The 21,429-nt window shown below is 52.5% G+C and overlaps 1 protein-coding gene across 14 annotated transcripts in view; it reads right to left on the bottom strand.

The window, feature by feature from the left end:
- Positions 1 to 424: 424 nt before the first annotated feature.
- CHKA (choline kinase alpha) overlaps positions 425 to 21,429 on the bottom strand; it is a 59,821-nt gene continuing 38,816 nt past the window's right edge. For 7 of the 14 annotated variants that reach the window (XM_086385327.1, XM_086385328.1, XM_086385330.1 and 4 more), the window contains 9 exons: positions 15,194 to 15,307; positions 13,730 to 13,863; positions 13,267 to 13,371; positions 12,387 to 12,445; positions 11,156 to 11,243; positions 10,638 to 10,746; positions 7,865 to 7,971; positions 6,607 to 6,688; positions 425 to 1,532 (listed from right to left, as the gene is read on the bottom strand). In XM_086385327.1, coding sequence (XP_086241453.1) covers positions 1,473 to 1,532; positions 6,607 to 6,688; positions 7,865 to 7,971; positions 10,638 to 10,746; positions 11,156 to 11,243; positions 12,387 to 12,445; positions 13,267 to 13,371; positions 13,730 to 13,863; positions 15,194 to 15,307 — 858 coding nt within the window. In that variant the 3' untranslated portion in view covers positions 425 to 1,472. The remainder of the gene's footprint in view (positions 1,533 to 6,606; positions 6,689 to 7,864; positions 7,972 to 10,637; positions 10,747 to 11,155; positions 11,244 to 12,386; positions 12,446 to 13,266; positions 13,372 to 13,729; positions 13,864 to 15,193; positions 15,308 to 21,429) is intronic. The other 7 variants (XM_086385326.1, XM_086385329.1, XM_086385334.1 and 4 more) reach the window with 1 other exon arrangement.

The following is a 21,429-nucleotide window of genomic DNA, read 5'->3' as shown; positions in this document are numbered from 1 at the left end:
GGATGGGGCAGGGGGGCGAGTGTGTGGTCTGCCCAGGACACTGAGGACATGGGAAGACAGGAATGCTACCCGGGATGACAGGGCGAGGGTGGGGCTGGAAGGAGAGCTGCCACCCTGGCCGTGACTTCGGAGCTGACCTGACCCTGCAGGGCACCGCCCAGCAGAGCCCTGGGGTCTAAGGCAGACAGCCTCGTGGGCACAGGCAGCAGCTGGGGGCTGTGTTCCGAGACCTCGCACAGAGGGCACGGCATCGAGACCCCCTCCTGGCTGTGCTCCAGACGTCTGGAAGGACGGGCGGTGGTCTCCCTCCACCGGCCCAGCCACTCTTCCCCTCCTGGTCACCCCGCCGTCCCGCCCATCCTGCCGCATCGGGAGCAGCCGCGCCCCCAGAGACTCAGGACACATCCCAGGGAGACAGCGGAGATAGGCTTTTATACTTTTTATTGTTTGTATGGTACAGTCTTTGTGGTAGCAGGAATGTATGCACAAAAAAACAATTCAAATAAGAGTTCAGAGTAAAAAACAAAAGGATTTATCCCAAAGGACATTTAATATACATGGACTTCACAGCTATACTCTATCCACACCCCCAGACTCCACGCACGGGCTGAGGTCTCCCACTGGGATGGCCGCGCGATGACCACACGAGTGGGCAGCGGGCGTGGGCACGCTGAGGCCCCAGCACCAGGGGCGGCAGGAGGCTTCTGAGGGCACGGGGCAGGACCAGGCCTGGGAGCGGGGAACCGGCCCTGCCGGAGCAGCCCCAACTCCAGGCTGAGCAGGGGGGCAGGAGCGGGGGCAGAGAGCAGGTGGGGGGGCAGGTGTGTCCAAGTGGCCCTCGGTGGCCATGGCCTGCTGCCTGCCCCGAAGCCAGGGTTAATAAAGCACTTTGTTAGAGGGCACGGGGCGGGGCACATCCCGTTGGCGTGAGATTCACCGGCGGAGGGAAGTTCGGACGACAGGAAGCAGGTAGCTGTGTTCCTCCCGGGCCCCGCGCCGTCGGGGGCGGTCAAGCCAAGGAGCATGGTCACAGTGTCACCGCCCCCTCGGGAGCGGGCAGCGTCTGCACGCCTGTCACAGAGCCCGCTCAGCGCTGTCCGCCAGCGTGGCCGTTCACATCACGTAAAGATCAACATTCACCACAAAAGGCACCTGGAGTGACGCTGCGGGCGCCACGTCCGACTGCGACAGAAACGTCTTCTCTAGATGAGAGGGTCTGAGATACTGCAATATTGCACTAGTGTACTATGATTCTGCTTCCCAATCTCAGGTCAGTCCTAGTGAGGTCGTAAACGAGATAAGAAATAAATGTTACTCAATTTTAATACAGTCTTTCGTATCATACACGTCTGTGTTGGGCGGCGAGACGTCTGAGCCTTCCGGCCGTGGGTACAGTAGTCGGAGCACAGAGGGGACGTGGACTCGGCCGCCCCCACGCCATCCAGGGATGCAGGCAGGAAGGCCGCACATGGTCACACCCCGAGCTTCCTCTTCTGGTCGAAGTAGGCATCAAACCTGGCTTGGGCGTACTCCTAGGAGACACAAGCAAGAGCGGCCTCACCAAGGGTCCCGCCTGCCCCGGGCACAGAGCGGAGCCGCTCCGTCCAGCGCTGCCCCTGGGCCGTCCTCCCCGCTGGCAGCCCTGCTGCCCGGCCCTGCCGACCCGGACAGGATGCGGGACGTCCGTCTATGGACCGGGCGCTGCCATGGTGCACCGACTCATTCACCTCGAATGCTACAGACAGGCTGACAGCCGCAACAGGCTCCTCTTTCCAAGCCCAAGGCCCTTGGGCGTCAGCAAGTGTGGCACCAAGGTGGAAGATGGGTGTGTGTGTGTGTGTGTGCGCGCCAGCTGTGTGCTGGGGTCACTGCTGCACACTTAGTAAAAGGACACCGGGAGGGAGTGAGCACGCCTGGCCAGCCCCCTGCCCCGGGTCTGCGCCCCCGTCCATCCATCAGTGTGGGCAGTTTCTGAAGGACCACTCCAAATTGAGAAGTCTGCCGTGCCAGCCGCCAAGACTATAGCGTCACCTTAAGAAAACCGAACACTGAGGGAGAATTTACAAACCAACACAAACTAACTCATCTGAAATGTGCAGTGTTGGCTGAAGCACGCAGTCTGCCTACCACCAGCACCGCCGTCACCCTCCGAGCTCTCCGGGGCCTCCGAGGTCAAGCCCTCCAGACCGCGACAGAACGCTTCCCCGTGAACAGAATCATCGGATCGGGCCCCTCTGGGGTCAGGGACACTTGTGCGCGGCCAGGGAGGGCGGTGTTCGTCCGTTTGGTGTGGAGTAGTTCTCTGTGACACGGCCCCAGTGCAGTGTGGTCACACTCGTCTGATGTTGGGCACGTGGGATGCTTCCAGTCTGGGGCTATCGGAGCATGAGAGTTCAGGTCTTGGTGTGGAAACAGGCTTTCATTTCTCTTGGATCAACACCAAAGAGAGGGACTGCTGGGCTGTATGGTTAAGTGTGTATGTTACTTTATATGAGAGGCAACTGTTTTCTATGCTGGTCACCCCCTCTTGCAGTACCCCCTGCAGTGCATGTGACATCACCTTCTCGCCAACATTCAACATTGTTGGTTTAAGTTCTACCCACTGACATGGGTGTGCAGGGCATCTCTCTGGGCTTTAACTGGCATTTCTTTCATGACTACATCGGCAGATGAACAGATGCTTACTGGTCATTTATCTTCTGCATTGTGTTCAAATCTATCCTTTCATAAAGTAAGTTGTTTGGTTTCTTGCTGAGTTATGAGTTCTTTAGACATTCTAAACACAAGTCTTTGTCAGATATAAATTTGCAGTATTTTCTCCCAGTCTGCGGCTTGGCTTTTCATTTTAATGGTGTCTTTCAAAAAACAAAAAGTTGTATATTTTTATTCAGTCCAATCTGTTGTTATCTTTTTTCTTTGATGGTGAGTGCTGTATGTAACCTCAGAAAATCTTTGCCACAGTCATGAAGCTTTTCTCCCATTTCAGCTTTTCCATTTAGGTTTATTATCTGTTTCAAGTCAATTTTTGTGTATGGTACAAGTTTGAAGTTCATTATCTTTTTTCCGTATGGCTTATTCAGTTGTTGCCATGTCATATTTGGAAAATCTAACCCTTCCTGCAATGACCTATCATGGCCTTTCTGGGGAATACCCGTTGCCTATATGTGTAGGAGTCCATTTCTGGGAACTCGATTCTGTTCCATCTGATTTATGAATGTCTTTACACCAACTGGGCTTCCCTGGTGGCTCAGGGGTTAAAGCATCTGCCTCCAATGCGGGAGACCCGGGTTTGATCCTGGGTCGGGAAGATCCCCTGGAGAAGGAAATGGTAGCCCACTCCAGTATTCTCGCCTAGAGAATCCCATGGACGGAGAAGCCTGGTAGGCTACAGTCCATGGGGTCGCAAAGAGTCGGACAGAGTCAGTTGCAAAGACTGAGCGACCTCACTTCACCTATGCCAACACCACATGGTCTTAATTACTGCGCTTGGTAAACTCTGAAATCAGGTAGCATGTCTTCCAACTCTGTTCTATAATTTTGGTGTTTTAGTTATTCCAGGGCCTTTGCACTTTCAAGTAAGTTTTAGAATCAGCTTGTCAATGTCTATGAAAAGCCTGTGGGGTTTCGATGGTGTCATGGAGACATAGATTGGTTTGGAGAGAATGAACATTTTAAGTCTTCTAAATCCATACCTGTGGTATCTCTCTATAATTGTCAGTGTACAGATCATGCATGTAATTTTAAGTATTTCACATTTTTTACGCCAAACTATGAAATTTTTTTACAAACTGTTTCCAGCACATCAGAATGCAGTTGGCTTTTGTATATTGACCTTGTGTCCTATGACCTTGATAAACTCAGTAAACAGTTTTTCTCTTGACTCTTCTATTTTTCCATGTACACAATCATGTCACCTATAAAATAAAGGCAGTTTTCTTTTTTCACCTTCCTGTACTGGCGAGAACTCAGCACACACACCCTGGCTGTGTTTTCCACTTGGGGCACGTGTGGGAGGAATGCCTGGTCCTTTACCGTCGATTATCACGGCCCCCTGTGGGCTCCCATAAAGCCCTTTACCTGGCTGAGGAAGTTCTCCGTTACTAGTTTGCTGAGACTTTCTGTTGTGAACAGGTGTTCCAAATGATTGAATTCTGTCAAACACTTTTCCCGCATTCACTGAGATGACTGCATGGTTTTTCTCCTTTATTCTGTTAATATGGTGAATTACACTAATGGGTTTTTCAAATGTCGATGTTAGTCTTGCATTTCAGGGATAAATGCCACTTGGTCATAAAATAATTATCCTTTTATATGTATTGCATTTACTTTTGCCAGTACTTTGGAAACGGCTTTTGTGTGATGTCCATGAAGGGCACTGACGTGCAGTCTTCTTGAAATGTCTAGTTTTGGTGTCAGGATCACGCCAGCCTCGTCAAATGAGCTGAGAAATGATCCCTCCCCCTTGATTTTCTAAACGTTTCTGTGAGACTGTTATTTCTTCCTTAAATGTTTGATAATATTCCCCAGGACCTGAAGTTTAGTCTACAGGTTTTGACCATCAGTTTGATGTCAGTTTGGGCCATGTGCGTCTTCCGAGAAACTGGCATGTTCAAGCGAGTTGTCGGACCCGGAGAGTCGCTTCTCGCTCTCCCACTTTAACACCCACCGACTTTGTGACGGTGGCCTCTCTCTGTACTCGGTTTTGGTAACGTCTGCCTTATCTTTCTTGCTCAGTATAGCCAGATATTCATAAGTACTTTTGTGGTATCATTGATTTTTTCCCTATTTTTAGTATTTTACATTTCAATGATTTCTGCTCTTACCTTTACTCTACTTCTATTTACTCTGGGTTTACTTGGTTTTTCACTTTCTAGCTTCTCAAGGTAGAAGCTTATGTTACTAGTTTGAGAACTTTCTTCTTACCCAGTACAAATGTTTAGGCTACAAAACCAAAAGATTCCAAACATTGTTTTAGCTGCATCCCACAAATTCTAGGATGTTGTGTTTCCACTCTTGTTCAGTTGCTAAGCCATGTCCTCTGCAACTCCATGGACTGCAGCACTGCCAGGCTTCCCTGTCCTTCGCTACCTCCCAGAGTTTGCTCAGATTCATGTCCATTGAGTTGGTGATGCCATCCAACCATCTCATCCTCTGCTGCCTAATGGCGTTTCCATTATAACTCAAAATGTTTTCTAATTGTCCTTTTAATTTCTCCTTTGACCCAGGGTTTATTTAGAAGTATACAGTTAATTTCCAAATTGAGAATTTTCCAGATATTTTTGTGGTGGTTGGTGATTTCCAATTAAATTGCACTGTGTTCAGAGAACTTACTCTGCAGCAAATCTGAGGGCTGTCTCACAGCCCAGCCCCTGGCCTATCCTGATGAAGGCTCCCTACTCTCTGAAAAGGATGTACATCCCGCAGCTGCTGGGGCCCCGCACACGTTCGTCAGGTCGAGCTGGCAGGGTGACGTTCAGGTGACAGACTCCCCTGTGGCAGGGCTTCCTGGCTCCACCTGCTACTGCCGGGTGTGCAGTCTACCAGGCTACCAGGTGAAGGCGCCCCTCTCTCAGCTTTGTCAGTTTCTGCTCTATGTCTTTCGTTTTGGCCATGCTGTGAGGCACTGAGATCCTAGTTCCCTGACCAGGGACCGAACCCACGCCCCCTGTGGTGGAAGCGTGGAGTCCTAACCACTGCACCGGCAGGAAAGCCCCTGCCCTGTGTCTCTTGAAGAATACAGGGGCACACACACTCAGGACCTCTGTGTCCCGTGGGTGATCTGATGCCTGTTCTAGGATGTGACCCCTTTCTCTGTCTTCGGTAGTCCTGATCTAAAGTCCACTCGGTCTTACAGTAACATCTGGTCATGATTCCAAATCCACTTTAAAAAACCTGAATGTTCTCTTGTCTACGAGTGTCTGTGCTTTACCAAAGCTTCTGCCCAGCAGCAGAAACCATCCTCACGGTGGACTAAGGACAAAGGGACCCAGCTGTTTCCCACCACAAGTCCCAAAGCCAGGTGCTCGCTGCACTTGGGAGCACCTGTGCCCAGGACGCCCCCCACCACGCACTATGGAGCGGAGTTAACGCAGAGTCTGTGCCAAGGACAGTTCTCAGGTTAGAATAAAAAGACAGCCTAGTATGGTACAAACTTGCTGCAAAAAGGGGTCTCATTCGTTCAGCACCAGCTTCCAGCTCTTAGGCCGGGCCCTGCAGGCTGGAGGATGGGGTGGGGACAGACGAATAAACTACGGCGTGGGGGGTGCAGGCCCCTCCCCGATGGCTTAGTGTCCTGTGTGTCAGGGGGACTGAGATCGGGGATGGGTCTTAAGGGTCCGGATTTCTACATGTGATGTCAGTCACAGGGCCACACGGCACTCCCCTGAAGCGGGCAGGGGGCAGCTCCCAGTGGCAGACTCAGCACCCACGACAGTGACTTCCACTGTGCGGCGGGGGGAGCCCACCGTCCCGGTGCTGGTCACCTGGCGCAGGAACGCGGAGGGGGACAGTGACCCTCTGGAAGGAAGAGCCATTTACTGCCAGGCGCTCGGGTTCAAGGAGGCGTTTCCCCTGGGAGTAGAAGAGAAAACCCGCCGCAGCACATACCATGTACCCAAATTCAATGGAGGAAATCTTGGCCTGAACGATTGACCAGAGTCCCCAGAAGAAATGGGACGCGAGGGCAAACCTGTAAAGACAGCAGCAGGATGCGCAGTGAGACGGCGCCCAGGACGGGATGCCACTCGCTGCCCAGCGGCTCTCTGACTCGCCGGTGCAGGGGACAACGTGCCCCAGAGACGGCGGCCCCGCCCCCAGCCGGCGGGCCCCGCGGGGGTGAAGACCCGACAGCCTATCCCGGGTACACAAGCTGACACTCACGGGACTCAAGCAGCGGCCCTGGCAGCCGTGCTGGTGAAACAGGGGTCACATGGGGAATGAAACCTCTGCACATGGGAAGCGGACTGGGGGGAGGTGCGGCCAAGTCCCACCTCTAGGCTGTGCCCTGCCTCCCGCCACTGCAAACCCATACTCTCCTCCAACAATGAAAACGAGCTCTCACTGGGGAACGAGGACTTCGGGGCTTCTGCTGCTCTTCGCCCCTGACCCGCTAGATCCCCTGGCACCACCATTCTGTCTGGGCCTCTCCTCCATGCCCCTTTCCTATTTCCATCCGTTCAGGAACCAGAGAGGGAAGCTCTCTGCCGCTGGAGGAGCTGAGGGGCCGCCAGCGTGGCCGCAGCTCAGAGAGAGGAGTGTGGACACTTCTGAGGCCCGCGAGGACGGGGCTCTGTGCCGAGGGAGGGGGGTCACAGGGACTCCAGACGTCCCTGGTACCCCGGAATCTCACTAGAGAGCCCAGAGGCGAGGGGTAACTCGGGCCTCTCCACTAAAGAGATGAGAGAGGGTGAACACACTGTACTCTACACCTCTGTGGAATCTGGGGGTTTCTCAGCCTTGCTTCGAGAGCTGCCGGGGACACAGACATTCAGGTATTTCCTCGTATTACCTGATGGAATCCCCACTCCAGGAGCACGAGTGACAGGAGGGCATGGGCCCCGGTGGCAGGGGCTGGGCAGCGGAGTCTGCGGCGGGGATGACGGTCGGAAATGCCACCTCCATGTGCTGACCCTGTGCACAGACCCCTCTCCTAACTTGCTGTGTGCTGAGAGCTGAAGGATCCTAACACACTCAGCCATGATGGCCATAACCAAATGTTCTCGTTTCTTTTCTTTTGCAAACTACAAGACCCAGAGATGTAGGGTTATGAGGAAGCTCCTGAAATACTCTTATTTGCAAGGAAGCATCCCAAGTGCACACCTTGAAGAAGGAAGCTATCATAACAGATCAACAAAGGAAAAGTTACCTATTGACTTCAAGCAGCATTTCTTCTTCTATAACAGACTTTTCTTCGTTACTGAGGTTTTCAAATTCATTTTGGAATGCAGCCAAGTAATTGGAAATAAAATGGAGCTTTAAAAAAAGTAATTAGGTTAGGATCAATGATTGTTAAAAATAGATGATATCAAAGTTGTCACTAAGCGCACACCTCACGTGACTCTTCCAGATGTCAGAGAAGCCCACACACTCCTCTGCTCAGGGGCAGGGATCTGGGGAGTTTGCCCACCCTGCCAGGGTGCCAGGGCGACAGAGAACGAAAGGACTCTCCAGGCCACACTGTCACCGAGACTGCTACTACTTCTGCAGAGGGTTGTTCAGGCAGAGTCACACTTCTCCTCTCACCCACACTCCTGTCTCCCACTGTCTGCCCACAAAGCAGGGCCAGCTTTCTGGATGGCACAGCATGTGGCATGGGCTTGAGGTGCCAGGGCACCCTGACCTTCACCAGTAAATACTCCCTCAGGGCAGGAGCTGGCCCGGGCGTTGAGAAGGGGCCTTTTCCCACCTCTCAGATGCCTTGACTGTACACTCCTGTCCATGCACTAGCAGCATCTCATTCCAGTCCAGAAAAGACACGGTTTACCCTGACGTTCTGCCAGGCGCCACCATGAGTCTGCGTGTGAATTAGGATCTCTGAGAGTCCCTGTGCCTCACTATTTCATACTGTATCAAAAGGCAACAGAACATGGCCAACCACTGCATGTTTGCTTTTGTGAAGAAGGAAACAGCCATCAGTGTTTCTTCCAGGTAGGAACCCCTGCTAACTGGTTACCTGGCTGGAAGTAACCAGTACCTCTCCCTCCCCAACCTGCCCCTCTTTCATCCTGCTGCTCTGAGATTGGCTTCCCACACTCTGCCCCTCCTCTACCGGAAAGCATCCTTCACGTTCTAGCACGCTCCAGGCAGGGGGCCGTGGACTCTGCAGTAAGCTTGGTACAAGAGACACCTATTAAACTCTGTGTGGCAGGCACCAAGCTGAGCATCGTTCCTGCACAGTAACTCACTCCCATGACACAGTGATTTCCACAGATGAGGAAACTGAAGCATGGAAACAGTAGGTTACAACCAGCAGAGGCAGACCTGGGATTCAAATCCAGGCCTATTAGTTTTTAAAACCCATGCTAGAACCACCACCCTAGGTGGTTAATTTCTGGGAGACTCTAAATGCTGAAGGTAGCAAATGAAGATAGAAAATCTGAAGAGACTGAAACCCTAACAAAGTGTTAATTAGCGGCACTCCCTCCCAAAAAAGTTCTAGGCCCAGATGGTTTTACGGGCAAAGTTTGCCAAACTTTCAAACAGCACCATCTTATAAAAATTTGCTCCAGAAAATAAAAAGGGGACACTCATTTTGTAAACTAGCATAATTTTTTATTCCAAAAGCAGGTATGAATAATTTTTTAAATGAACATTAAAGTCCTGTTCCATATATGAAAAACTGCAAAAATAAACTGCCTAACTAGATCCAACCGTCACAAAATAATGTAATTCACTGAAATAATTTATTTTAGGAATTCCAGTAACGTTTAACATTTTAAAACACCTCAATGCATTAAAGAGAGAAAAGCATGAGATGACCTCAGGAGATGGCGACAGGGTAGGTGATCAAGACAGACACTGTATGGGATTGTTAAAACCTCTCAAAAAACAGAAATGGCACTTCCTTATATTTCCACTGCTGTGCAGTGAGGGTAGTCACACAGCTCTGCCTCCACTAGAATGAAATCCTTCTTACTGAAAATCTCCCCTTACTGGTTGGAGAGCCCCCTCTCTGGAGATGCCTGCCCAGTGTCGCAGCAGCAACCTGAAGCCTGCTGTGTGCTCTCCTCCCCGGGCTCACCAGCCTTCCTGCCCACATAGCATGACCCTGAGGTTCCAAACCATCCCAGTCACTTTGGACATATGCAAGGTCATGAGGTCGGCCTGAAATGTGGCCAGAGCGGAGCAGGCAGCTCTGGCTGCACAGCAGGTCTGCGTTTCAACGGCTGCCCCGAGCATGGGCACCTGCTGGATACACTGCCTGTGCCCAGCTCAGGCGGGCACTCAAGAGACCTCTCCTGAGTGAGCTACCACAGCGACTGACCAGCTGTGTCTTCACCCCCAGCCCCTGGGCAATGCTCTGATCAGGCAGAGCTCCTGGGAGAAGGCTGACCTAAAGCAGGGCTGCCCAGCACAGACACAGCTAAGGCCCTGCAAGGCTGGGAGAGTCGGGGGTGGTGTCCCTTCTGCCCAGCCTGCTTGCTTCCACATTGCAACCTACTCATCCTCAACCCAAGGCTTGGGCCATGGCTGACAAATGGAACAGAGAGCCTCCCCGGAGGAGTCCCACAGGACTGACTCTAGTCAGTGGACTCCTCTCCTCCAGGACAGGAAAGGGGGCTGTGGGTGCTGCAACAGCTGCTGAGCCAGTGCCCCCAAGACCACCACTGTCTGCACAAAGTGAAACACAGAGGAAAGTCAGTGACCCAAAAGGCCAGAGGGCAGGGCAGGAAAACTGGAAGGAGTTACCAAGGAGGCTGTGATCGTCTCTGACTAGCTACAGGCCACCTTTGGCAAAGGACTTTAAAGGCTGGATTCCAATACTGTCTGTATCTTGACACAACATTTTAAAGCAAAAGAACCTGCTTAACCAAAACAAGCATCTTTAGAAGTGGAGCTGTAGTCAACTCTAACTGGGCAAACCAATGTATGTAGGAGTCACTCACTTCTCAGCAAGTGTGCACGCATGAGGCTCCTACCTGTTGTTTCCTGGTGGGGTACTTCAGGATGTTTGCTCTGAAAAAAGGGTACTTTTCATAATTATAATCATACATCCATTCACAGAAATGATTCCCAATGTCGAATCCCCTGAAAAAGAGAGAGAGGCAGACAGTGAGGCAGCAGGCCTGCCACGAGCGCTCCCCAGACCCGGGGGTCCCAAGAACACGACTGTGTCAGTGATAGGACCGCCAACTGGGCAGCACCAGCGACCACGGCGTCCGGGCTCACCATCCGAAGCGACTGCTCGGAGCCCTCCTGCAGTCAGCGCTCTGAGGAGCCCATGTCAGGCCAAGCTCTGGACTCTGAGGAGCCCGGGGCTGCTCCTCACTAGCTCGACTGAGAACAGGGTAGGTGCCCATCTCACCCGCTGGGACAGAAAGCGCCAGCCCCCACCGAGGAAACTTGCAGCTCAGGGTGGTACCGTGACCCAAGGTCTCCTTCAACTGTTTCATACACGTATTAAAATGCTCACAGAAATAAAAACATTTGACATTACCTATAGTTGTAACTGCTGTATTCAAAGTCGATGAGCATGAGTTTCTGTTTTTCCGAATTCTCCCTGCCATCCAGCAGTAAGATGTTACCTGCAAAAGGGTTTGGATGACATGACCTTTACTCTGGGCATGTTCCGTCACTGAAGACACAGGTCCTCCAAGAGCTGGGCCAAGAGTGGTTCTGATTCGCTCAAGGCATCCTACACGTGAGGCTGCCTTGCCCACACCCTACTTGATCTGACTTGTCCAGCAATCATCAGCTAATTAGTAAAAGGTATTCTGGCTCAAATTGACATCTTATTGATTACAAGTCTTCACCAGGGGCTGTTCTCAAAATTAAAAACAACTTGAAGAGCCTGGAAAGGGCCCAAGAGTGGACCTCAGCCAGCTGTCCTGCGAGGATCAGGATGAGGACAGCATGGCAAAGCCAGGTGCCACGGCAGTGTTGGGGAGGGAAGCCCACCAGATGGGGCCTCAGAGGAAACTGTCTCAGTTTGAAATGACATTGAGTGAAGTTTGGTTACAGTCAGCTGTACCTGGCATTGCAATTTTTAAAAAAATGTAATATTTTTTAAAAATAAATTTATTTCTTTGACTATATTGTGTCTCAGTTGCAGCACCTGGATCTGGCTCTCTGACCAGGGACCGAACCTGGGCCCCCTGCATCGGGGGTGTGGAGCCTTAGCCACTGGACCACCAGATAAGTCCCTGCAGTTTTTTAAAGCGGAGAAACCCAAGGTCATTAGAAGCACCTGAACCGGCGCTGAGAGAGCAGGGGCTCTGGCCAGCGCAGTGCACGCAAGGTGCAGAGGCCAGGGCCCCCGGGCTGGTTGAGGAGGCCACCTTGCTCTTTAACGCTTCTTCAGATCAACAAGGTCACACGTTGACCAAAAGGAGTTAAACACTGCACAAATATGTAGCTTTGTCGATCCCAGATCTCGGTTTAGTGGATCTTCTCAGAATTTTTTCCTTACGGAAATAGGATCATCTTACACATCTTTCTAAAACTTGCTCTTCCTGCTAAATGTATCCCAGAGATTTCTCTGTTGGTCTGTATAGAACTCAACCTCATTATTTTAATGGTCGCACAACACACGTGCATGGCTGGGCCATACATCCATGTATCTCACCCCCACCTCAGGGGCCCCTGGTGGTTACCACACACACACTGGAGGGACCCTTCTAAGCAGACACACAGGGCCCAGGTTCTGCATCACGGGCAGCGTTCCTTACCTTCCTGACAGTCATTGTGACAGAACACGACGGGAGATGGAGTGGATTCAAGCAATGACCTGAGAGAGGAAGGTTCTGCGGTTACTTCTCAGACCTGCAGCTCCCTCTCCTGGCAGGGTCTCTGAGCACACATCCCCAGCCTGGGGTGGGGTGGGGTGGGGGCCTCCCCCTTGGAGCTCTCTGACCACGGAGCCCGAGCAGAGCCCTGTGTTGGGTCTGTTTGGACCTCTGGTTTCCTTCAAGCTCTCATCACATCCTGACATTATTTTATTTACTTGTCTCCTCTCTCTCCTAACAAAAGAGAAGCTCCCTGCAGGATGTCTTGGTCATAATAGCTCAGAGCCATTCCTGATGTTGGTACAGCAGATGCTCAAACTCGTGAGAAATGAGAGGTGGCAATGCCGATACTCGGCTATGGGTGAGAGCCTAGAACCCTGCACGCCCAGCAGCCTAGGGATACCCCTGTAGTCTCTACTCAGAAACCTGGTTAAGCTTCCTGTTCCGTGCCCTCCTGCCCGCCCAAGCTTGGGCTCAACTGTATCCCTCATCTGCTGACACTCTCCCGCCTGTCCCAAGGGTCCCTGCTTTTTGTTTTTGTTTCAGGAAAAACCTACTGCCATAGTCAGTGACCAGGCCTGGAATTCTGGCGTTTTACTTCCTCCGTGAAGCCTTCATGGATCATCAGGGGAAGGTGACGCCGCTCGTGTAAAACTGAGACGGCAGAATTAACCTGTTTAAACTCATCCCACCAACCCAACGTAAGACACCAGGCCTGAGACGATGCTTGCAATGTTCACTGGCAGCAGACGCAGTGACTCGGAGCGCTGACGTGTCTGGGCAGATGCACTCGCCAGGGCAGGATACAGAGGCACTCACTCACCTCAGGTTTTCTAGCTCCAAAGGCAGGTTGTAACTGAGGAACCTGTGCAGCTGCTTCACTTTGGACTCCCCGGTAAACCTAATTCTCAGCACTTGATTCAGGTATCTTGGAAGAGAGGGGAGCAAAAGATCAGGGCTCAGTTCACCATGGCCTTAGCTTGGGGCTCCCACTAAAGGGACCATGCAGAATCCTCAGGGCCCCCGACCCCAGAGTCTAGGAAGTTGATTTTCTGCCCGCCCAGCCTGTTCAGGAGCATTTCTGCAAACACTCTTCTTTCTTGGTTCAGGAATTGATTTTTACATGCTAGAATGATTTATTCATGAGACAATAAGTACCAGCAGACAGTGTGTGCGCCAGTGGACTGAGAAAGGCCTCTGACCCTCAGGGCCTTTCTGAGAACCGCTCCGGAGACTCTAGGAGTCCCGGGGAGAGCCACGCGAGAGCCAAGCAGCTGAGCACTTACTTTTCCATTGTTCCAAAGAGCCATTTTGGTTCCTTATTGAATGGCATTTTCATACCATGAAATCTGGCCATTTTCTCAGCTATTTCTGCAGAAATATCTGGCAAACTTAATTCTTCAGTGTCTAATCGCCGGCTCTGAGATAAAAGAGGAGTGAAAAGATGGCATTTATCCAGGTAAACTTGACATGTGAGGTCACATGACCCTAGATCTAGAGTGTCTTTGGGGGCATCACAGTCTTGTCCAGAGAACAATTCCTCCTGAAAGGGCACTGTGCCCACAGACAGCACTGCTCAGGGAGGGGCAGCCACCTGCAAAGGTCCACTTTCTGGAGACAAAGTCCTTCCCGCGTACAATCGTAGCACCCCTGGGCTTGCCTTCCGGTCACCCCACCCCATGCTGAAGGGGGCCTCTTCCCCGGGCTCAACACGCCGGGTCTCCAGCAGTTTACGATGGGACCGTATCCAGCTCCACCACCAGCTCGGCCCTTCTGCCTGCGCAGCTGGCCCCGTGAGGTGCGGCGCTCAAGGCAGCTGCTCACCAGAAGTGTTTCCCACTCCTGCCCTCGGGCAGCCTGGCACCCAGCCGATGCGGGTGGGGACTATGCACACATGACTCTAAGTGAGGCACACTGGCAGATGTTAAGGCAACACTAACAACGGGCCAGCACAGGGAGAACGGGAGCACAGCCCTGACTCTCGGAAACAGGATCTGAGCCAGGCCTGGCAACGTGAAGGAATCTGACGGGCACACGGGGGCAGGGGAGGCTCTACAGTGAAGCAGGCAGCGGGAGACAACGAGGACAACGGTAGTGGCCCCGCCCCTGCAGGGCAAAGACACGTGGCGGTGTGGTCAGGACCGCTTCCTGCAGTGGTTCTATGACCAGGGCCAGGGAGATGAGACCAGGGTGGCCGGGCTTGGCTCCAAGGCAAGCAGCTTCAGAGGGTGATGCAGTGCCAGGTTCCACAAACAGCTGTACCTGGAGAAACTGGGGTCGGTCCCAGACCACCGCGGCCATACTGATGCCACAGCAAAGCGAGTCCTGTGGACGTTTTCGCCTCCCAGCACACACAAAAGCTACGCTCACGCTACACTACAGCGCATAGGTGGCAATGACATTATGTCGAAGAGCCCCACAGTGACTTAATTAAAAAATACTTTATTGCTCAAAAATGCTAACCATTGTCTGACAGTGCACAGCCACCCCAAACCTTCAATTCGTAAAATACGCAGTATCTGTGGAGCTCAGTTAAACAAGGTCTGCCTGTGTGTTTTGATCTGGATGAATGTACCTTTGCAGGAAAGACGGAGGTTTTGATGCAAATTCAATACAAAGTCTGTTTTTGTTTCCTTCTGTGGTAAGGCCACTCTTACTATTTCAGATCACGGTGCCCGGGCTGTGATGACATAGCCCGCTTCCTCTGTGGGCCTGCCCCCAGCCCCGACCAGTGCCCCCACACTCCTTACCGGGATGAACTGCTCCAGGCGGCCTTGGGGGAAGATGCCAAAGAGCTTCGGCCCCAGCGACCTCTCGGCGAGAATGGCAAACATGACGCTCTCCAGGACCATGGCCTCGGCGCCCTGAAACACATGGTGGCACGCCAGCCGGTCACCAGGCCAGCCACGTGTACCATTCGCCCACTCCCACAGCGACTCTATGATTGGGCGCTGCGGCTACTACTGTTGGTATGGTTATTAATACTGTACTTGTTATGATCCTCATTGCCCCCACTTTAAACATGAAGAAACAGATTGGTAAACCGCAGGATCCGTGCTGGCAAGGGCTTCCCAGGTGGCTCAGTGATAAAGAACCCCCCTTGCCAGTGTAGGACACACAAGAGACGCAGGTTCAATGCCTGGGTTGGGAAGATCCTCTGGAGTAAGAACTGGTAACCCACTCCAGCATTCTTGCCTGGAGAATTCCATGGACTAAGTAGCCTGGCGGGCTCTAGCCCATGGGGTCATAAAGAGCCGGACACGTATGAACGAATAACACAAGGACACTGGTGAGCATCATGCTCTATTGATGAGAGTCGAAATTCCAGTTGAATTTAGGTCACTGGTCCCCAAAACAGAACAGTATCAATAGTTTACCACTTCAGTTTAGTCTCACCCTTGACATCTCATCAAAGGCCACACAGTTCCACCCGTCCTGGCGAAGGTTGATTTGCTTTTCGGTTGAGAGCACCCAGTGAGAGTCAATGGGCAAAGGGCCCTCTGCCCAGGAAGCCCTGTCTGGGGTTACACCAAGCATAAAGCAATCAAGCTTTCTGGTTTCTGCTTTTACCCCCAATCCTGTCATTTAACGTTTGTCTGAAAATGAAAGAACACACCAAGTCACAGATGCTGCTACATTCTGCCATTAGTCCTAATAACTAAGTGGGATCTAGAGTCATTCTGCCTTCAAAATCCATCTTTTGTTCTCAATTCAAATCCATTCCTTAGTCCTCTTCCCTTCAGCAGCAAACCATAGCTAAAGCATGTCCATCTGTGGGGGTGGACGGGTGGGAAGGAGCCCTACAACGGGTTCTCCAAAGGTGCTTCTGCAGGTGGAGCTTCCAGGTCGATGTGTCAGGAGGGGCGGCAGGTGTGGTCTGGAAACACTCTCTGGTGACACCAGGTCATCCCTTGTTCAGAAAAGGGCTGTGGGGACAGGATCTCAGAGAAACACTGTTCACATAAAACACAGTTCTTTAAAATATACTCATTTAAATAAAGTATACACAGGACAAACTCACCAGGCAGGGACATGATTCTGAAGCTGGCGAGAAGAAAATAAAAAGGAAAAACTGCCTTCAAAGGATATGGGACACATTAAGGTAAAAGGTAACTCGGTCACTTTTCATCTGGGGGACTGGGTAATCCATCCACCACCTCGTGTAATCCCCACGACTACGGTCTGACCATCATCACCTTGAGAGGCCCCATCTCACTAACTCGAGCTCTGACTGCAACGAACCAAACTGTGTCCTCCCCTAACTCCTAGGTTCAGGCCTTCACCCCTAGTGAGACGCTATTTGGAGATGCCTTTGGGAGGTGCTGAGTTTAGATGAGGCCATGAGGGTGGAGCCCTAATGGGTCAACATCCTTGTTAAGAGGGGGCTCCAGAGAGCTTGCAGCCTTTCCCTGCCCTGTGAGGACACAGGCAGAAGATGGCATCTGCAAGCCAGGAAAGGACCGTCACCAGAGCCCAGCTGTGTGTTGGCGCCCTGACCCTGGCCCGCCAACCTCCGGAACCATGAACAATAACCCTGGGTAGTTTTCCCTGGCAGTCCAAGCAAATGAAGACATCACCATCCAGACACAGCATCCATCTGTCGGGTTCACGGATGTGGGCAGGATCTCTACCAGGCGGGACCCCGCGGGGCATCCCCCCAGCAGGCAGAATCTGCGGGGCGTCCCCCGGAAGGCGGACTCTGCGGGGCGTCCCCCAGCAGGTGGGATTCTCTACGGGACATCCCCTGGCAGGCAGGACCCCGAGGGGTGTCCACCGGCAGGCAGGACCCTACGGGACGTCCACTGGTAGGCGGGATTCTATGGGACGTCTACTGGTAGACAGGATTTCTACCAGTTCTACTCCTTAAACCTTTAGAGAATGACAACAAATCCCTAATAGCTCTACTGAACTGGCAGAATGTTTTCTTTCTCTCATCTGACCTCACAGCAAACATCGGCAGGAGGTACAGTCAGCGTGGGCCTGTTTACCTCAAGTCCAGCCTCAGAGACACCCTGCAAGCGAATGGAGGCTCGCATCATGGAAAGGGGGTGCTGGGCTCAGGCCCGGAGCGGGCCGTCCACAGGCAGTGGCTCCTGGCAGCCCCCTGCCCTCTGTACAACCTCCCGCCTCAAAGATCCAACCCACTCCCAACTGTTTCCAAGAGCAGGATCAAGGAGGGTATCCTCTGTCCTAGGTAGCCAGAATTCTGTCAGATTTAAAGTTTGGTTTTTCAACTTTTTGTGTGTAGAGTGACTAAGCTGGAGGGTACTGGGGACACGTGCATGCAATCGGAAGTGGCCCTTTTTGTCTGAAAGTTCTGGACACGAATTTAACCCACGCCATGACTTTAGGAAGTTCGGCGCTTTGCTCGTGGCACGCAGGCAGTGCAGAGAGCGGGAGCTGCCTTCACCCTTGTCGCCGGTGCCCCTGCCCCGGGCTGAGCCCACACCATCAGGACCCTCCTGAGCACAGTCAACCAGAGCCAGGACGGCAGAGAGAAGAGCGAAGAGACTTTGGAGTGTCTCAGTTCTCCTTGACATTGCTCTGCACACTGTGAATAAGAAATACCTCTGTTTTTCTGTTATGTCATAGGTCAATATTTATTCACAGCATGGAGAAGCGGAGGGAAGAATTTGGAGAGGGAGTAAATGAAAGAACACCCCAAGCCCCGGAACGAAAAGTGGGTAGGTCACGAAGGACAGTGGTAACCTCAGGTCTCCAAACCTTCAAGGAAAGCGCGCCCGGTGAAACACGGGTGCGGGCCCGTGAGCCGGCCTGCTGCCCGTCACCTGGGCGGGACTCTGAGTGTCCACCCACAGCCAGTCCTGCTTTCTCAGCAGAGAAGGCAATACCTCCACTGGAAACGATTCAAGCTGGCTTCAGAAATATACATTTATATACTCCACCCCCAGGGAAACAAGAACTAGACACACGTGGCCACTGCCTGGACGGCGCCTGCCTTCCAGGGACAGAAGCCGCCACAACTGAGCAGGGCCGTCGGCAGACTGGGGCACACGCAGGGAAGGAGCAGAGGGCATCCTGACGGGGTGTGAGGGCGGCGGCCACCCCCACGTAGAGACACGGACCCTGGGAGGGGCCGATGCGCGGAGCAGAGGAACCGAGGAGGAGGAGGATGGAACCAGCCCGGAGGGGCCCCCAGGGCTGCCCAGGGGTCTGGGCCAGATAGCCCTCAGCATCCGGACAGCGTTAAATGAACTGGCCCAAGAGGAGGAGGCAGCGCGGAGCCTGAGGACGCCCCATGCTCAGAGCGACGCTTTCACACTGTACACGGCAACCCAGCGCTCGCGCACACACGTACACACATTCGAGACAAACCATACACGCTCACAGCTGTGCAATGCTTTCTAATATTTTCTACTCTGGTTCACTTAAGGAAGCAACAGAAGGCTGACATCTGACGCCCCAGCGGAGGTTTACAGCCCACCCCGGAACAGCTGATGGAGACGGGGCGGTGGGGGGAGGGGAGATGCCTGCTGTCAGGACGGGGCAGAGTGTTTGACGGTGAACAGAGGGCAGAGGAAAGTGGGCACTGGATCTGGCCACACGAGTTGCTGGTAACAAAACCAAGAGTGGTTCAGAAAGCCACGGGGACAGGGCTCAGAATGCAGCTGGGGCAGAGCGAGCAGAAGAGGCCGCAGGGGCCCCAGGGGGTGGGAGGAAGTGTGAGACTGCCTTTCCACTTTATCCGTATGGCTTTATCTCTGAAAAAAATTAAATCCAGCAATAATACCCAGATTGTAACAACAATATGACCCTCCTGAGAAGATATAATAGTACTTCCCGGGTGGGGAGGGGGAGTCTGAAGAGGAAAGAAGGTGGGACACACCGCCACTGCAGGCCAGGGAGGTGAGCCCACCCGAGACTCGCAGGCCCCTAAGCAGGAATGGAGTCAGGCCTCCTGCTAGTTTGGTGGAGAGGAGACGAAGATCAGCCATTCAAAGAGGCTCAAAGACCAACCACCTCCCTGTTCTAACCACCGGCTGCCTACCTTCTGACCCAAGGGGATCGTAAACAAACAGCACGGACTGGCCCCGAGTAGAAATATGGCCAGGGAGCTCCGTGGGGTCAGGCCGCTGGGACCTGGTAGGATAAAGCTCACCTAACTTGGATCAGGGGAGAAAGCAATCACCAAAGGACTGTCATCGAGAGGCTGACACGATCAGATGAGCAGTTCAAAAAGATGGCTCTGGTGATGACGAAGGGAATGGTCTGTGGGCAGCAAGAATCGCAGTGGGAGCCCCGAGGGGAGCTGGGGCAGCTTGGACTAGCCAGGTTCACAGGCCGGGTAGAGAGACACTCACAGATCCAAGGTCTGGTCCAAAGGAAAACCACCAACGGACTTGAGGGTGGGACACAGGGTTGGGGAGGAGTAGCGGAGGTGGCTCCCTGCTTCCGGCCTGGCCAGGAAGGACGGACTGAAGGAGAATGTGGGCTCAGTCTTGGACCCGGTGAGACACCCCGGGAGACAGGGAGCAGCTGGGGTTGGTTCCATGGGCTGGAGGAGCCGCAGATCCCTGGCCTCCAGGAGAAACAAAGGACCAGGTTTGGATCAGGTGGGCTGGGAAGAGTGGGGAGGGACAGGGCATCAGGCCTAGTACTTAAGACAAGAAGAGAGGGACTTCCCTGGTGGTCCAGTGGCTAAGACCCTACATTCTCCATGCAGAGGGCCCAGGTTTAATCCCTGGTCAGGGAACTAGATCCCATGTCTCACAACTAAAGATCCTGTGCGCCCCAAGTAAGACCCGGTGCAGCCAAAGAAATAAATATTAGGGAAAGATAAAAAGACAATAGGAGAACGAGCCCAGAAGGAAAACAAGGAAGGGATGAAGTAAGGAAGGTCCTTTGCTTGGTGCCCGAGTCCTGGCCCCTTGGCTGCTAAGAAATCAAGGGGAAACAAGAACTGAAAATACAACTTAGGTTCAGCGTCATGGAGGTCCTAGAAACCCAACAGTTTCAATCCCAGTATAGACAGAAGTCTGTACACAAAGGCCCAGGAGACTGAAGACAGAACATCAGCTACCTCCCCCTGACAGCGGCTCACTCAGGGTCTCCCCTGAGAGCACACAGTCCAGACCCTCCAGACCACAGTCTTTGGAGCTCGGCCCCGGTGGAAGATCCATGGAAACTCGAGAAAGAACATCAGTACTTTTATTCCATTATAATCTCAGCTCTCTTAAATTCCTGTTTCTTGGTAATTTTAGTAATTCGTATTGCTGCTGCTGTTCAGTCGCTAAGCTGTGTCCGACTCTTTGCGACCCCATGGACTGCAGCATGACAGGCTTCCCTGTCCTTCGCTATCTCCCGGGGTTTGCTCAAACTCGTGTCCATTGAGTCAGTGATGCCATCCAACCATCTCATCCTCTGTCTTCCCCTTCTCTCCTGTCATCAATCTTTCCCAGCATCAGGGTCTTTTTCCAGTGAGTTGGCCCCTCACATCAGGTGGCCAAAGGATTGGAGCTTCAGCATCAGTCCTTCCAATGACTATTCAGGACTGACTTCCTTTAGGACTGACTGGTTTGATCTCCTTACTGTCCAACGGACTCTCAAGAGTCTTCTCCAACACCACAGGTCAAGAGCATCAATTCTTTGGTGCTCAGTCTTCTTCATGGTCCAACTCTCACATTCATATACAACTACTGGAAAAACCATAGCTTGACTAGACGGACCTTTGTTGGCAAAGTGATGTCTCTGCTTTTTAATACACTGTCTAGGTTGGTCATAGCTTTTCTTCCAAAGAACAAGCGTCTTTTAATTTCATGGCTGCAGTCACCATCGATAGTGATTTTGGAGCCCAAGAAAATGAAATCTGATACCTGCTACTTTCCCCCCAACTATTTGCCATAAAGTAATGGGATTGGATGCCATGATCTTTGTTTTTTGAATACTGAGTTTTAAGTCACTTTTTTTTTACAATAAGAGACAATAAGAGAGGGATTTCCCTGGTGGTCCAGTGGCTAAGACTACA

The sequence above is a fragment of the Bos grunniens genome, chromosome 29 (genome assembly GCF_055505025.1).
Source record: "Bos grunniens cultivar Pamir isolate PY7600 chromosome 29, Bosgru_T2T1.0, whole genome shotgun sequence".
NCBI classification, from domain to species: domain Eukaryota; kingdom Metazoa; phylum Chordata; class Mammalia; order Artiodactyla; family Bovidae; genus Bos; species Bos grunniens.
Note: the sequence above shows the minus strand (reverse complement) of the source record. Positions and strands in the feature narration are given on the sequence as shown.